At 35.0% G+C, this 18,617-nt stretch overlaps 1 protein-coding gene across 1 annotated transcript in view; it reads right to left on the reverse strand.

Moving 5' to 3' along the window:
* Positions 1 to 17,833, reverse strand: part of Gyc32E (Guanylyl cyclase at 32E) — a 117,807-nt gene extending 99,974 nt beyond the window's left edge. Inside the window, exons 1-2 of the mRNA XM_076117440.1 lie at positions 17,366 to 17,833; positions 609 to 754 (exon numbers count right to left, since the gene is read on the reverse strand). Of these exons, the coding sequence (XP_075973555.1) occupies positions 609 to 754; positions 17,366 to 17,833 (614 nt within the window). The remainder of the gene's footprint in view (positions 1 to 608; positions 755 to 17,365) is intronic.
* Positions 17,834 to 18,617: the final 784 nt, after the last annotated feature.

Genomic DNA, 18,617 nt, shown 5'->3' on the forward strand with positions numbered 1-18,617 from the left:
CTTGTGTAGAAGGAGCCTTACATTGAAAAAAGTCTTTTTTTAATAAGACTAAAAATAAATGCCAGCATGTAAATGCTGTTTTTTTTTAGTAACAAATTAAATTCTCTTTGTTATTTAAGAGAACCTTGAACTAGTGCTTGTTTTACTGGGGTTACGCGAACTCGAAAGCATTAAGACACGCTGTTCTATACTTCTAATGTAAGTAGATAGAGCGGGAATTCTAAAGTTTGCGTACACTCACGCAAACTTTTTATTGGAAACTACAATTTCAAGTAACCTTACATGCCTGAGAGTCATTTCGAATAGTTCTTGAAGGTATGCAAAGTCCCCAACGCAATTGGCCTGCGTACACTCACGCAAACTTTAGAATTCCTGCTTTATCTACTTACATTAGAAGTATAGAACAGCGTGTCTTAATACTTTCGAGTCCGCGAGTCCGAGGAGTAGTATTTGAAACCACTGTTCGGTATATTCAATATCTATAGATCAAGAGAATATGCCACCAAGTGAATAAAGGCTTGAGAATTTATAAAGTGAAAACGAAGTTTCACTTCAACCAAATTTAATAAATATATTTTTTTAATTACAAAGTTAGTTTTTCTAGTTACCTTAAAGATAAGCTATCTTTATCCATAGGCAGGTGAGGTCTTGCACGTCCGATGTCAGCAGCTACAAACCGCAGCTTCAGACCGGGTAGCAGGCTCGGTTCCCGGTTGATAGCAGCCACGGCTAGCGGCATTGCACCTAGGACGGTCTGTAACAAATATAATCTCACATGAATTTCTTGACGAGAAAGTCAAACCATAAAAGAGTATGAATCGGCTTGAGGATCCTACATTCAGCTAGTAGTAGTTTCAGTAATTGTAATAACTATCAGACGTGTCAATACTTGACCTAAATGAATAAATGATTTGATTTGATTTGGTTGTACTTTGTGTTCGTTGTTTGTATGTTTATAAAAGTCTCCGCGACACACTGGCAAATCTTATTGCAGGAGTAATCTTTTAAAATCTACCTACTTGTGCGCGAGGTCAAGTGTCCATGCCCACACCGAACAAAATAATTAGTTTCATGTAAGAACCAAACCTTCGACCCCCCACGCTTATTAGCAATAGTTAGCAACTTTCTTACTCCTACACTACAAACATCGTTGTATTCAGAGTTACCCAAGGCCGTTTGTTAACCACATCAAATCTTTTTCCAATAAAACGCCTACAACTCCTACTTCATATCCATATGAATAAATTCACTATTTACAAAGAACTCTCGCAGGTACTGAATACAAACGTTCCTAACAAATACAATAAATCATATTTGATACGACAGTTGTATGATTTAGGTTCTGTTGAAGGCTGAGGCGCTAGGGAATATGTTAAACGTATACTGGATTATTACAAATCTAATTTTATTGTTGAATCTGAGTTTCATGTCAGAATTAGTATTGGATATATCTCTTGCAGAATTATTTACTTACTAGCTGACCCGCGCAACTTCGCTTGCGTCTTAAAAGAGAGAATGGGTCAGAATTTCCCCCGTTTATGCAACATTTTTTATTGTTACTCTGCTCCTATTGGTCGTAGCGTGATGATATATAGCCTATAGCCTTCCTCGATAAATGGACTATCTAACACTGAAATAATTTTTCAAATCGGACCAGTAGTTCCTGAGATTAGCGCGTTCAAACAAACAAACTCTTCAGCTTTATAATATTAGTATAGATTTATATATTTTTTTACCCGTTACTGTCTCACTCGGTCCTCGGTGGCCTTCAATGTCAATAAAAACTGTATCTACTACTACTACTGGACTATGTTATAATTTCTGTATATTTAAATTAACCAGTTATTTCAGAATGCATCTGACTAATATTTGTACGAATGTATTTAATAATAATCCATTAATTATTACTATCGTTTAACCTCAATAAACTATGTAAAATATTTATTTGTTATTCTAAAATGCGTACCAAACTCACGGATCATTCGCAAATAGCTCAAATTAACAACTATTTAATTTGTAAAGGTCATTGAATGACCTAATTTAATTACGTTTTATGTGTTCAGTATTTATTAATGCAGTGCGTTTAATTAAACTCTCGTTTATTACAACGAATAAAATACTGTTTTTATGCACAGTCATTTAAATTGAAATATAATTGCAGTTAATGACTGTTGAATTTTAACTAATGATAAAGTTTTACGCGAATTATAAATATGAAAGCTGTAGCGTAATTTCCTATATTTGGTACTTTGGTATCGGTTTGACTTTTTAAAATAGTTAATGCGGAATACGCTAGGGGCGCTGTTTAGTTGTCATACAAAACATATTCAAACCGAGTAACTAGTTGTACAAAGAAGTAAACAAATTTATTTTAGTCATTACGATCCTATACATTCCAAGGATTCCTAACATTCCTTAAAAACCTAAAATTCAACAACAACCTAAGGTACAAAATCCGGAAAATTCCTTAAATTGTCTATTTGAAAAAGAGTAATTGGTTGAATTTTAATGACTGACGGCAAGGCATTGACTTATCTAAATCTTCTTTGTGATTTCTTCAAATATATTTTTTTAATCAGTTCGGATTAAAAATGCAAAGCTTTAGCAGTTCACTCTTCAAAATATTTAATCAATTCACTCTTCAAAATTTAAAAATAGCCTTTAATACATTTTACAGAAATAAATATTATATTTTAAAGGCCCGTTGCCGGAGGTACTCAAGTTCGAAATCAGGGTAATCCCACCGGTGGGACAGTGACGTATTAAACTTAAAATGGGTCAATCCCAACTTAAACTGTTATTGTAACCAAACAATATTCCTCACTTGATATAGAAAGGTAAACGAAGTATTTAAATGATATGAGTTTTGTAAACAACTCCCACGTGGTAAGAACTTAATTCATATTGTTTTGAAAAATTCATTCAAGGAACTTCGTATAACTATTTGAAATTTCCAGCTATTTTTCAAGAAAAATCCTACTAATATTATAAATGTGAAAGTTTGTGAGTATGTATGGATGAATGTTTGTTACTCTTTCACGTAAATACTACTGATTCGATTACAATGAAATTTGGTAAGTAGGTAGCTAAAGACCCAGAATAACACATAGGCTAATTTATATCCCGGAGTTGCCGAGGGATCGGGATTTACACGAGAAGGATTTACACGCGGTCGAAGTCGCGAGCAGCCTCTAGTCATTACAAAAATGTGTATCGTACATTAATGTTATCGATTCTTTGTCTCCAGATAAATTTTCTTCGAAGAGCAATTTCCAAGTTTTGATAGATTACTTTTTGAACAATGTTTATCAAAACGTTATACATATATTTTCGTGGAATGAAGCTGCCTTGAGATTCCTAAAAACAACCAAATGTCTTAAATAACAAGAAAAATAAGCTCAAATAACACATAAAACATTTTGGTAAACAGAGATTTTTTTGTGCTAGCTTATGTGACAGTTGTAGTCAGAGGCCTTTTAATTTTTTTAATTTTATCTCATGTGTGCCACTGTGCCACTAAGGGAAGAGGCAAGGGTCTCTTCCCGTAATGAGGGAGGAGTTAGGCGAGTCCACCACGCAGGCCAATTGCGGGTTGTGGACTTTGCATACCTTCAAGAACTGTTCTAAACAACTCTCAGGCATGTAAATTGTAAGGTTGCATTACGATGATTTCCTTCACCGTTGGAACTAGTGACAGTTATTTCTCATACACACATAACTTCGATAAGTCATTGGTGTGTTGCCTCGGGTTCGAACTTGCGACCTTGGTTTTAACACAAGTTTAACTATACGATTAATGGAATGAATGAATGATAAGTACTCATTCATTCATGGTTAATGCAAACTAGTGTCAAAATTGAAAGATTTGTTTTACAAAGAATAAACATGCAGAATTTTAATGACACAGCGCACAGCAATAGTACATTTGAATTAAAAAGGAACTACATAGTAACATAGCATTTTATTCTCTAGTATCTGACGTTTTTGTAATTACACATTCTCTCAGAGGATAAATAGTGTACATTTATTTATTTACGTCAGCCTGTTCGTAACAACTAAACATAAATATTTGTAAGCACCATTTGTGGTAGTACTCCGAATGAGTAACCTTATTTTGTGCTATTATTTGTCCTCGTTTAAATGTACGATAATAGGCCTATACAGGGCCGAACACGAGACAACACACTTTAGACTTTTCGAAATTACGTATGTCAAGTACACGCACTTGGTCAGCGTGTTGAACTCAAGGCCTAACCCCTCCTTCGTTGGAAAGGAGACCTTTGCCCAGCAGCGGGACTATATATAACTATTTTCTCAAATCAGTAGTACTGAAAGACAAAAATGTAATCATTAGTTAATATCGCATAAATTTTTATGTACTATGCTCGTGAAACCAAAAGTTTTGAAGTTATTTAACCACAATGTTATTTCCTTGACGTCAACTTCTTAGATAACAAGATTGAACTAAACTCTAAAAGCGTCATAATATAATATATTCTACTTCAAAACAAACTTACTCCATTCTTCTTTCATAAACGAATGTACTTATCTTTTTAAGTTAAAAACAAAAATATACGACATCAAAGAGTGACTAGAATAACCTAGATTGTTCTAGTTTTCTTGACCTAGTTTAGGATGCCTAGGAAATCTAGATAAACAGTAGCAAAAGATGAAAATCGCAATAAATTCTCATATTGAGGAAGTTGCGTTTGTAATAAGTTTGCCGATAGTTTTATTATTGTTCCGCTGTGTAAACGGCAAAGTTATTGAAAATTAGTGTTAGTATTAGAAAAAGTAAACTTAACTTGTTTCTAGGCGTTAATTAAATTAAGGCAGATGGCAGTCACAAAATAAAATGGTTCTAAAGCGTTCCTTTTCTCTCTTTTGAGTTACGGAAAAGCCCTGAAACTTACAACTGAACATCCCCTATGCAGAATCCACGCGATTTATCCACACTCAATGCATCACATAGCGAGCTTTCGAAGTTAGTGTAAACAATAGTTCTTGCGGAATACGCTAGAGGCACTAATCAAAAATTTATACGTAACTTTGAAATACCTTCAATATAATCTATACTAATATTATAAAGCTAAAGAGTTTGTTTGTTTGATTGTTTGTTTGTTTGAACGCGCTAATCTTAGGAACTACTGGTCCGATTTGAAAAATTCTTTCAGTATTAGATAGTCCATTTATCGAGGAAGGCTATAGGTTATATATCATCACGCTACTATCAATAGGAGCAGAGTACCAGTGAAAAATGTTACAAAAACGGGGAAAATTTTTAACGCTTATGTAACGCAAGCGAAGTTGCGCGGGTCAGCTAGTATTTTACTAAACGACTCCCAGTACACACAGTAAATCGATTCGTAGAAATCAAATTAATAATTTATGAATCATTTTATTGGTTTCATTCCACGTTCCGCGATTCTCGATAATTGTAAAAAAATTGCCTTGGTATTTCAGTCAGAGATTCACTCTTTTTAACCAGCTTCAAAAAGGAGGTTCTACTGATTTTTTATTGTTTCCTCATAACTTGTTACTGGGTGGTTAAATCCCGATCCCTAGGAAACTCCGGGATAAAAAGTAAGCTATGTGTTATTCTTAATCTTCTGTTACATATATACCAAATTTCATCGTAATAGGATCAGTAGTATTTGCGTGAAAGAGTAACAAACATACATACATACTCACAAACTTTCGCTTTTACAATATGTATAAGTAGGATAATATTTATTTTATAAAGGTGGTGCTTGATACAGCGAGCTTAATTCAGGGAAAATTTTAATGCCCAAAAAATTGATCACTGCCCTACCATTGATATCTCCGCACGTTTGGGATTCGCCACTAGAATCCTCTTGATAAATAAACCCTATTCTTTTCCTGTATAACGCACCTATCAGATACAGATCTCTGTCTAACATACCATAAGCCTACGAAATAGGCACTGTTGATACACACTCCATACTGTGTAAATTGGATAATGTATGATCAAAACAAATAACATGCCTCCCGGAGAATTTCCCAACACATTTTGGGTCTATCCCACTAGTCCCGTTGAGTTGTCCCGTGAAGGGACAACTGGCACTATTTTGTCCCAGTTGTCCCGTGGCGGGACAAGTGACACTGTTTTGGTGCCAGTTGTCCCGTTGCAGAAAAATCACGGGACTAATGGGACAGATGGAAGGGTCAAAACAACTGGTTCCATTGAGTTGTTGTGTGACAACAGGTACTTGGTGCTTTGGTAAGATAGCAGATGATGAATTGTACGCTGCTCTAAGTAAACTTTAAATTCACAAGAAGTTTTTTTTACCATTTGGGCTTTTCACTTTATAATTAAATTGACAAGAGTGTCTATATCTATGAACTTCCATGCCATAAATGTAAAATGCTTATCCGAAATTCCCTACTTGAAAAAACATAATGTAAGGAAACTAAAAATATATTGTTAACAGGCCTCTGGAGCAGCTCAAACACTCGAGTCAATTCAACATGTACCTAATGTAATTTCAACTTATCTACTAGAAATTAAGAAAAAATGTGCTACAACACACCGTATAACGTCTGCTATCTTACGAAAGTACCAAGTACCTGTTGTAACACAACAACTCAATGGAACCAGTTGTTTGACCCCTCTGACTGTCCCATTAGTCCCGTGATTTTTCTGCAACGGGACAACTGACACAAAAACAGTGTCACTTGTCCCGCCACGGGACAACTGGGACAAAATAGTGCCAGTTGTCCCGTCACGGGACAACTCAACGGGACTAGTGGGATAGACCCCACATTTTTCTTGTCTGCTTTTTATAAAAGTCTCGGTTTGTACAAATAAAAAGATATATTTCAGAAAGGCTCCAGTTGCTCTATAGTGTGATTCTCTTGACTACTGTGCTGTAAAATATCGAGTCTCTACTTAAAGATATGTTTCTTCAGCACTCGTTAGAGGCACTTATCATATTTTTAGACAAAGCCTAGCCTGTTGTCATTAGTCAATAGGGCCTGAAAATCGCATTTTTGATCAGATTTGTGTTGCGCGATTCTCTACAGACGGTACTTTCGCGTAACGAGAGTTAGACATTAAAAATGTACTGTAAAAATAGTACCTACACCGTCCGCTAGGGGCGCTGATTTGATATTCATTCAAAATTTCTCAATAGCTAGCCGGTTGTTGGTAGTCGATACTAGTAGAAAATTCTTTCTAAAGTCTTCTATAGCTAGGTACTTGATGGGCAATTCGATTCCGGAAGAGACGATACGGTCAAGGCCAACACATCCTCTATAAACAAACATCTCAAGTCGTACGAGTCTCAAATTACTACAAACACATAGTACAAACACAATCCGTGTACTTACACTTAAAAGCATTGAAGAGCGGCTCATGGAAGCGTGTAAGGCTTGCTACACACGTATGTATTACAGTCGGCACGTTTGGTTTTCACACGTATTCGGGTCAGTACTTTAAATTCGGCAGTATTTATCGAACTTCGGAGGGCAAGTAAAAAGTCGGTGCCGGTTGTTGTCTACTAAAATAACAGTCGTTAAGCCATGTCAAAGGCCTTTCGGGCGGCTTGAACAACTTTGACACTAGGTTGACCACTAACCATACGATAAGAAGAAGAAGATCGAACAACAAAAACTGATTTAAAGCGACTATTGGACTTGTTCGGCCTGTGCCAATCGGGCAGTTCCTTCAGGTCACAATTTCGTTAAAACATTCAGACGCGACGATGTCGAGCGGCATTTGTTTCGAACGTTAATTAGCCCCCTTTAGGTGCAGCGCAGACGACAGACTATCCTTGACGCACTTTTTAGTCTGTGAAAATAGAACTTATGCCATTATATGCAGTAACGCACACAACGCGCAAAAAGTCCGGCGCGTTACTACATATAATTGCGTAAGTTCTATTTTCACAGACTAAAAAGTGCGTCAAGGATAGTCTGTCTAAATCTGTCAAACTCGCAAACAAAATTGCGAGCAAAGACCGCGCTGCTTTCCGCGTGTAATCCTGCACGCTCCTAAGAACGTGCGATAAAGCGTGTGTGTAAAGGCGGTCATTCGGTATTACCATCCGCTTGAGCCGATTCATGTCGAACCGAATATGTGTGAAGCCAGCCTTAAAGGTCCTTTACCGTCTGGTTGACAACAGTAAGGTACTCGGAAAGGCGAGAACGGTATTTAACGTACTTTTATTATGCTTTTTACTTGTTATGTTGTGCTCAATTTAATAAAGATTTTCCGCGAAGGAACCCAAGAATCCTTTTTTTTATCAATAATACAATGGAGCTTATTGCTGTATAAATACTTTCAGTCATACTTTACAGCAAATGCCGCCTAAATTTCTCTCTCTCTCTTCCTGGCTATTTGTCCCATATGGTGGTGCGGTCAACCTTTATGCCTATAAATCTTCCGCCATTTCACCAAATTCACAAATTCCGCCTAAATATTATACCTAAATTAAACCTGAACTATTATACTTAATCACACCGGGAAACAATCCAAAGACCTTATAGATAGCTTATATGGCTTAAAATCAATTCTTGAAACTCGAAAATTATAAGAACAGATGAAAATAATCGAAAACTTGCCTGAAATTAAAATAAACTGAATCGAATTTAATTTTTATTTGAACCATTTTATTGGTTGTACTTTGAACAGCGATTCAACATTACCTTGAATCAGTCTCAATTGATTCCAAATTCGATTTTGTCTATGGTAAGCCACAGGTTGTGGAAAAAATAACGCTAAAATATACTAGTTTCGGTCCACAGAAATTTCATAGTTTGGATTGACTAAACTCAGTTTTTGATCATAATGATGCTTAAAAGAATACTGTAGAATGCAATAATATTGCAACTGCCAATACAATATCGATTGTTATCTCAGTACAGATAATCCTTTAAAACCTTGAACCCTTTACACTGGAATGTTCTCAACACAACAGGAAAATACTCCAACAGCGATCCGATGTGGGATTTATTTGAAATTCCTTGCTCTACTACGAGGAAAGATAGAAAATAAAAGAAAAAGTTTGATGTTTCAAGGATTTTTATCGATTAGAAGCGAAAGTAAATAGTATTGAAGAAAGTGTTTTCTTCAATACTGAACTAAACCGTCAGTAATTAGTATTGTACATATTTCCATTGATAAATGTCTTTTCCTACATGCGTAGTCATACCTATGCGAACAACCAACAGTCTCTCTCTCTCTCTACTGTAGTCGGTTCTATCGAGTAAAGAGAATTAGACTTTTATAAATTTACTACAAAATTAGTTCCTACGGCTCCCGCTGATTGAGTTTTCGTACAAAATTCGTCGATAGCTGGCTGGTTGTCGTTAGGCAATAGTGGTAGAACATCGCACTACAGTTGGTCAAATTCCTACAGCGGGTTCTTGCAGGATTGTTATTTTAAATGTAGGTACTTAATACTTAGTTCCTATCGCACCCGCTAGAGGCGCTGATCAGATTACAATTTGTTGATAGCTAACTGGTGGAGTTTGATATATTTACAGTATGTACACGCTCGGAGTTGGTGTTCAAAGCGCGTATCGCAATCTAAGACCGTTAAGAGCTTTCAATATCGTTGTGTCACGTTCACAACGAATGTCAATCTCTACTTACATGAAAAGAAAACAGTTATTATTTTTTGCGAATACTTGAAATAGTACGTAGATACTAACGTTGTAGCGGATGCAGATTTTGACTGAAAAGGAGTTTTTATTACAAACATCCGCGGATGCGAATGTTCCACGTTTGCGGATGTGTATTTCTCGCTGGTAGATCTCCCTTTCTTTAATTCTTTACAGAGCTTAATTTTTTAAGGCACATACGTATGAAAAAGGTTGCCGAGGCTAATTCACCCTTCTTTTTTATAACAATGAATAAAATTATGTATTTTTGAAATAAACTCGATGTATCAAACAGACTCAATCAGCTGTGTAGCACTACGAGTTACTAATGATACAAATTCTGAATTTAATGTACCTCTAGCGCCCACAAACTATGTCTGTAAGACTCTTTACTAAGTTGTTAAAGCAAGACTTTCATTACTGTTATAAGCTAAGCAATTTCCCTTATAAAATTATAAGTAGTACTCAGCACTTTTCTTAACAATTTAATAACAAAAGTGCTGGTAGTTCACGGTCATCTCTCTTTACTGCACTTCATTTATAATTGCACTTTCGTAGAGAGCTCGAACTAATAATATCAAATGTCGTTCTTTGTACAAAATACACGTGTAAGATCGCTTTGCACGTGACCATAGTGAAACAAAGAGGATGGTTGTCTGATCTTAACACTTATGCAAGCTGCAATATGTTTATTTACTCACTGTTTTAAATTGTTACTTTAAGAAACACACATACATTTTCATGAGAACAAAATACTCACGAATTGGCTAGTTGAATGAGGTAACGAAGAATTATTATATTATTAAACTTGTGCTAAAAATGTTCACCCAATTCTTTTTTAAGTAAAATATTGATATTATAACTATTACAGAACATGCGACGCCACTATGTAGTGTTTATAAACATATAATAGACTGTGTGTATGACATTTCATAAAGAGTAGCTGATTTTAATTGTAGTCAACTACCCTATTAAAAGTCTCTTCATGTTTCTTTTTTGTAATTGAATAATAAACATTTCCCTTTATATCTCATCAAATACAAAATCCAAATATTCTAATCTACCAAAGCGTAAAGCCGATCTTTTCATAGACAATGGACGATGTATTTTAATTTTTGAATGAACTTACCATAATAGAATAATGAAGTTATATTGAAAAAGCTTTTGTGTATTTTGGAATATTTTACGCTAAAAATAGATATTTTATCCACCCATAATATAATATTGTCTGCCTAAGTAGTCGGGAACCCCTGTTTAACAATAGAACCTTGTATAAACACAATCTACGGATTACATCGGCGCTATCGCGGTTCAATTAAGTTTAAACACAAGACGTAATAAGGCGAGGCCTAAAATTTATTTTGATGTTTAGTAATTATGTGAATCGAAATAACGTTTCCTTAATCAATTAGTGTTACTATTTCATACATAAAACAAAGCCTTTTTCGCATAAAGGTAGTGACACCAAAGAATGCCACTTGGTACGATCCTTACGAACTTTTCTTGCCTCATTCACATCAATACATCTTGTTATATATACTATGACTTGTGATTTTATTAAAAACATGTTAATTTAATGAGGCCATTAATTTTAAATGGATCACTTCCGGACAAATCTTAGACAGGGAAGAATTCGTTTGATAGTCTGGTATCGCCCCCGATTTAATATTTTGGATAAAGATAGACATAAAGGTCTATAAAGTTAAAAATGAAACACATAAAACTCAAATAAAAACAGGAAAACGAGTCCTTTGCAAACACCTCTGCCTACACCTTCAGGTATAACTGACGCAATTTCACCAACAAGGAACTTTCACAAAATCCAAAAGAGATTTAACAATTTTGTGTGACATCATAAGGGAAAAGGTCCATTTTTGACCTTGAAAGTGTTCCATCAATGTGATAAATGACATCGTTTTGTACCGCAGAGGACGATAAGAGTTAATTCGCGATAAATACTTTTTTAATTTTGATATTTTGGCCGGATTACATTGGCAAGAGTGCCGGGATGAGTGAGTTATGAAAAGTGTAAAATAAAGGTTGATGGCCTCCATGGCGCAGTGGTTAAGGTCGTCGTCACGCCACTACCTGTGCGTCGAGAAGTCGTGGGTTCGATTACTACACGGATCAAATATTTGTGCGATCCACAAATAATTGTTTCAACTCTGGTTGTCTTTGCGTCCATTATATGTATGTTTGTAAAAGACCCCGCGACACTAGCAATTCTTAGCGTCAGAGTAGTCTTTAAAAAAAGTTTATATTACAATGTCCATTCTAAAGTTACTGCAGTTTAAAAGCAATTTATGGAACAAAAATACATAAATTTATTATTGCAAATGCGGAAATCTGACTATCTGTGTGTTTTGCTTGGAGGGCCCAACAAAGCCTTGAGTGCGCTTGAGAAAATTCTTTATTTTGCTCAAATCACACGCAAATAGAGTTGGTTTGTTTTGTTGATAAAGCAATTTTATTTGGTACCATCAATAAACAAAAGTGTGTGTAATAGATAGACCTACATTTTCCCTTTATATTTTTGGAATGCATTGGTCCCATAGCCGAGATCCCAGACAAAAGAAAAAATGCCAACACTTGGGGAAACCAAATAAGACTTGGTCTTACCCGGTCTTAATAATCTTCGATTATTTTTGTATATTTTGATAAAAAAATATTTTAGTATTTAGGTCAATATATACAAAGGCTTCCGCGTAACATACGATAAACAACCTTTCAGTGATTTAGTCGTTAAGAAAAACATCCTACTAATAGTATAAATGCGAAAGTTCGTAATTATGTGAGGATGTTTAGGAAGTTACTCTTTTACGCAAATACACCTGGACCGATTACGATGAAATTTGTTATATAGGTAGCTAAAGAAACAGATAGACACATAGGCTACTTTTCATCCTGGAGATATCGAGGGACCGGGATTTACATGGGAAGGGTTTCTAGGCGGATGAAGTCGCGTGCCGCCTCTAGTCTAATATAATTGAGATTTTCGTAACCCATTTTCGAATGGAAACTCATCTTTGTAAAGAAAATGAGTCTTTGAATCGGCTGAAATTGTTATCGAGAAATTGTTTACAGCCACGCAATTTACTTAGCACGGCGTTTTATTGTTATATGCCTGACAAAAGAGGTTTAATCGGGTCGTGTTAAAGGAAATGCCACCATTTTGCGTTACGAGGTCATTTTACCCGAAAAGGGAAAGACGACTGGCATTAGTTTCAAAATATTTTGGTACAAGTGACAATTATTTCAGACTGATTTTCTTTGACTACTTGAGAGCAACAGCTAAACTTATACCGGGAAGATACTCTTGCCCAGCAGTGGGTCCGTAATGAGTTATTGTTTTTATTTCATTTATCTACTTGATACTACTAGTATCTAATACATCTAATTAGTCTCAGTTTGCATGTTCGATATTATGATTCACAGTAGTCTGAGCAGTTAAAGAGCAATGTTATGAAACTAACTGATAAAATAACAGCTTTATCCCAAATGAAAACTTGGAACGAATAATATTTTATGCTTTTTTTTGACACGAAAATGTAAAAATCATTTTAATCTGCTATGCGTTTCCTGATACAAATAAATTCCCTACGTGGAGCGTAACCTGGTTAAAAACTCTCGGAAAAACTCTCAATAAAATTCAATTTGACCCGGTTTTCCGCAAAACCTTTACAGTGGCGATGTTTGTTTGTCTTTGACAACCACACTGAAAACCAGAGCTTAATCCTTCGCGGTCAATGTTTGCTTCAACGAATGCTGTTTGATCAGACTCACGGGATTTGCATTTACGTTTCAAAACTGTGCCGTCGCTAACTTTCTATTCAATATTACCGAGCTATTGTTTCTACAAATAGTACACAACAAATGTAAGTATTCAAAATAAATAGTTCAAAGTGTGGGTACAATTTTCTTTAAATTGACCTGCACCTAACTCGGAATCTATTTGCACAATCAATCCATATTTAGAGTCATTGAGTTTTTACATACTTTTTGACGGTCAAATTATGCATTATATCTGCTCAAAAAATAAAATGGTTTTTCTGTACACGACCTTTTTATAATGAAACCGTTTTAAGTCGTAGTAGTCATAATCCGCAAGTAGGTCTGTTTTACCTCTCCACCACCGACTGGCAGAAAGTGCTTCAGGCCGCCTATATTCATTGTAGATATATGAAGTTTTAGACAAATAAATAAAATAAAACACAGTTCTGTAGCCAACTTGTCTCACGGACAATGTTACTTCGGTTGCCAACAGAGGCCGTTATGAAAGCGTTTCAAAGTTAAGAACGTGCGCAGAATAAACAACGTTATTTATAAAATCTTTGTAAATGCTCTAAACAATGTTTTACGAGTCTTTTAGATTACTTTGTTTTTTAGAAGTTTTCACGACAAACATTTGTCTCACGTTTTACTACTATCAATAAAGAAATTAAGCCCCGGTCTCAGAACTTATGAATATGTATCGGATTGGTTCCCGGGTCGGGCAGTGTTATTGGTCTTTTCTAATCTATTACATATGACTATTATTGTCAATGGCAAAGCGTGCTTGTATTTCATACACCTCTCTGCCTAGCCTACGGGTATAACAAACGTGATATTATATATGTATATATTTTCTGTAATTTTGTTTTTATTTTCATACATTTGCTGTCACTTTATCTGTCAAATAAGTTATCCAGCACCTATCTATATGGCGTGAAACTTGTACTACTTATCTTGTCTTCAAACCCTGATTGCTACGCAGTACATGCCGACAAAGTCGTAAGGGCGATTTAAAGCCTTATTCTACAGCGATACGTATTCCGCAGAGACTGTCGATAGGGACCTTTTACTTACTCTTTTATTACCTAACATGTGTCCAGAATTACGCCTGTATAGAATACATAATCCTCGCTGTATAAGAGCTTGGCCTTGAATAAGTATTTGTTTTTCTTTACATAAATTATTTGGAAAATAATCCTGGCATGAAATTAAAGCGCGCTACTGGATAATGTTATGTGTGTTTTTAGAAATGATTTATAATAAATTATTGATACTTATTTTTGAGATATTTTTCTTTTTCTTTTTGAATACAAAGGATGATTATGTTATAAGATAAGCCTTTAATGATTCTCAAAGTAAAACGGTTAAAGATTTCCTCGAGCATCTTTATTGATAACCTGCAACCATATAATTACTTAAAAGTGTAATAGTTTAACTAACTTTTTAACAAAAATAATAATATCTGGCGACCTCATATTTTGTTACTTGGTGCTTTGTTCAGTAAAAAATAACCAACCGTGTGTGAAACCAAAGAAATAATATATATTAAAATGTTAATATTAAAATAGCCACCTTTTCTTTTTCCCAAAATGTATTCTTATTTCCTCTAATATACAAGCATTAATAGATCTACGTGGGTCAGCCGATTATTACTACCTATGTATTTAACAATAAATAAGAAAAATATATTTATTAAAAAAACATTTTATTTTTTGTATTAAAAAATAAAATTCTCGGTATTTCCAAGTTTAGTGACAAAAAAGTTCTCGATAATTCTACAATAACCCAATTTATCAAGACTATGTAATCGGAATAACCTTCACTCATTTTTTACTTATTTTTAGAGAACAACGGTTAGAAACCTTTTAGGTCGTCTTTAATAAGAAAATATACTTTCTGAGAAACCTCCGAAACGAATTCTTGGAACCAACATAACCTGTCTTTGTTAGAAAGAAATTGCCTCGAATCCGCGGTTTGATGTGAATGTAGCAATCCTACGTGACAGAAACAATTACGTATGAAAAGGTTGAACGATATTTAGTAATAAAAAGTCAGAAATATCATTATTAGAGTTACTTTTTGAGCTTGAGCTATTATTTTGGTCCATGTTATAATAATTTGTTTTTACCCTGTTACTATCTCCGCACCAGTCACAGGTCTTCTCCCGAACAAAGGAGGTCTTAGGCCTTAAGTTCACCACGCTGGCTGGCTATAAATACATGTGATTTCAAAATAAGTCAATTAAATAAATTCGCTAATCACCTATCAAAATAACAAAACCTGTAATCATATGTACTAATAGCACATATGAAACATGAAATAAATAAAATTTCCTTTTATTTGTATCTTCTGAGGGGCAATTTCCTACTACTATCGATTAACGACAACAACAAAAAAATTGTATAAAAACCTAATTAGCGGCGTAGCGGATGCCGTAGGAACTATTCTTGCAGTGCATTTTAAATGTGAACCTCTGGATACTCGATAGTACGGACTGTAGAGAACCGCGCTGTTACTATTGTCTTAAATAAATAACTATTCACAGAGGAGTCCCGAAAATGTCAGTTTATGACGTCGGTCTCAAAGGATTGCTTGGGTTAAATCTATTGCAGGTCCGATAAGAAAACCATAATTAAAAGGACGCTACAAACAGCCTTATAACAAAAGGCATTTCTTGTCCACTCGTAGAAGTAGAAATAAAATGCCTATATACTACGCTACTATCCTAATATACTATATCGTAACTGAACATATCACTGTATATACAACTATACAGACAACCGTCCGAAGCCCACTTATTTCTACTCCTACGACGACAACGGTCAATTACTTGCCCGTCCCGACTGCAGTCTTTTGTTCAAAACAAAGTTGGGCTTTTACCAAATGGCTAATACAAAGCAACATACATAATGTAGTAGCTCGATTCTCTACTACTATCGGCTACCGCCAACCGGCCTGTCATCGAGAAATTTTGTATAAAATCTGTTCAGCGCCTCTGGCAGTACTTGCTAAGGGTCGAACTTTCGATATCCGACAGTACCGACTGTAGTGAATCGCGCTACTAATACCAAGCAACAAGCATTGTACTGGTCGCTATCATCGCCAAAAGAGAACAGGTTAAACTCAACAAATTATGCACCGAAACTTCTTCAGAAAATTACCTTAAAATAAATATTGATATATTAAAAACTGCAAGAAAAACTATTGAGTATATTATTAAAAGTTTTTTGCTAACAGACAAAGGGTTCCGTCTACGGCCAGCTACGGAACACTAAAAAGGGTGTAAGTTTTGTAAAGATACTATGATAATTTATGGAGGTTAATTGAAAGGGAAATTTCAATCTGTTCAATAACTTGTGTTGATTATACGAGAAATTTTCTCTTAGTTGTTTACTTACTGTCAAACTTGTTAACGCCGGAAGCATTTGGCTTTAACTTAACAACTACCAATTTAATTGTCAACATTTGAAGTGACTTCCGATATTATAAAATTCTCTTTGACAAAATAATCTTGAAACTTTAACAATTTCAAAGAAACATTAAACCTCAAATTATTATGATCAAAAACTATCCTACAGAAACTCTCAATAAATAGCATAAACATATATTTTTAATAAGAGTAATGCTGATTAATCTCTTAGGTTAAGCTACGCTTGCAGAGGTTGGTCAGTGGACGGTTGACCATACTGAACATAATGAGCGTAACTTCATTCAAGAAATCGATCCACGCGACTGTTGTGTATTAGCCACGAGCCCCTTCTACTATCATACATAATCGGTAAGGCATAAATCGGCCTCGCCAAGCGGCAAACCCGAATATGTGTAGATGAACCTAATCGGCACAAGCCGAGCAAAGGAGTCGAGTCGGTTTTATTGTTTGTTAAAAATTGGCGAACCGAACGTGCCGAATCGAATATGTGTGTAGCAATCTTAAAAAACTAAGGTAATTACTAATTATATTTTAACTCACCTGACTCCACCCGTAAGCTCCAAGAAATCCAACAGTAATAGTCTTATCATCTTTCCAATCACCACTCACGTTAGGACACACGGTAGCACCTCCACAATCACTATTCACCACATCAAACAAATTAACTCCCTCTATAGCCATACTATCAACTGACAATTTCTCTTCAATCAAATTTGAAGTTAAACTTGAATGAATATTATTCAAATAAACCGATTCTAACGAATTCGTTTGTATATAATCTGAATCTTCATCAACCGTTATGTTTAAAACTTCACATTTTTTATAATTCCCTTCGTTTATAACAGGTTTTGTTTCAACTACTGTTGTATTGATGATGTCTTCGTATAAGTCTGTCCGGTTGTCATGTTCGATGAAGTTTTCTATGCTGTCGATGTTTTGTACGTCATCTTCTGATAGACCGACTTTTATGAGGAGTATAAAGATGTATATTGCTGTGATGTAAGCCATTTTGAATGGAGTATTCACGTTTGGTCCATCATTGGAGGTTTCTGAAACAAAGAAACATCAAATTAGATATAATAATATGGAAAACTTTGTTGTTTAGTACCCTTACCTACCTTAAGCGAATAATTATGACACGATTAAAATAAAACATAATAAATGGTTGTTCTTTGGTCTCTGCCTACTTTTGTAGAAAACAGGCGTGATTTTATGTACATATGTAAGTTTAACGGTCACCAAGAGCCAAATCAAGAAACAACTTTCTTAACTACAACAAGATGATCGAAACGATACGTACTCAACAGGTTGTTTTCAAAATAAACATTCTACTAAGGAAAGAGCTGTAGTTCGAACACGGTAACAAAGATAAATAAAACAAAACACATCTACATAACCTAGCTACCAAGCTATCAATTACCAACGATAGCATATTGAAACCTGTCAATAGTCTACTTCTAGGTACTCAAAGATTAGCAATTCTAGTATAAAATATACTAGCTGACCCGCGCAACTTCGCTTGCGTCACATAAGAGAGAATGGGTCATACTTTTCCCCGTTTTCGTAACATTTTTAATTGCTACTCTGCTCTTATTGGTCGTAGCGTGATGATATATAACCTATAATCTTCCTCGATAAATGGACTATCTAACACTTATAGAATTTTTCAAATCGGACCAGTAGTTCCTGAGATTAGCGCGTTCAAACAAACAAACAATCAAACAAACAAACTCTTCAGCTTTATAATATTAGTATAGATTGTCTATTGTCTATTAAAATGTTAGTTAGTAAA

The sequence above is a fragment of the Anticarsia gemmatalis genome, chromosome 8, assembly GCF_050436995.1.
Source record: "Anticarsia gemmatalis isolate Benzon Research Colony breed Stoneville strain chromosome 8, ilAntGemm2 primary, whole genome shotgun sequence".
NCBI classification, from domain to species: Eukaryota; Metazoa; Arthropoda; class Insecta; order Lepidoptera; family Erebidae; genus Anticarsia; species Anticarsia gemmatalis.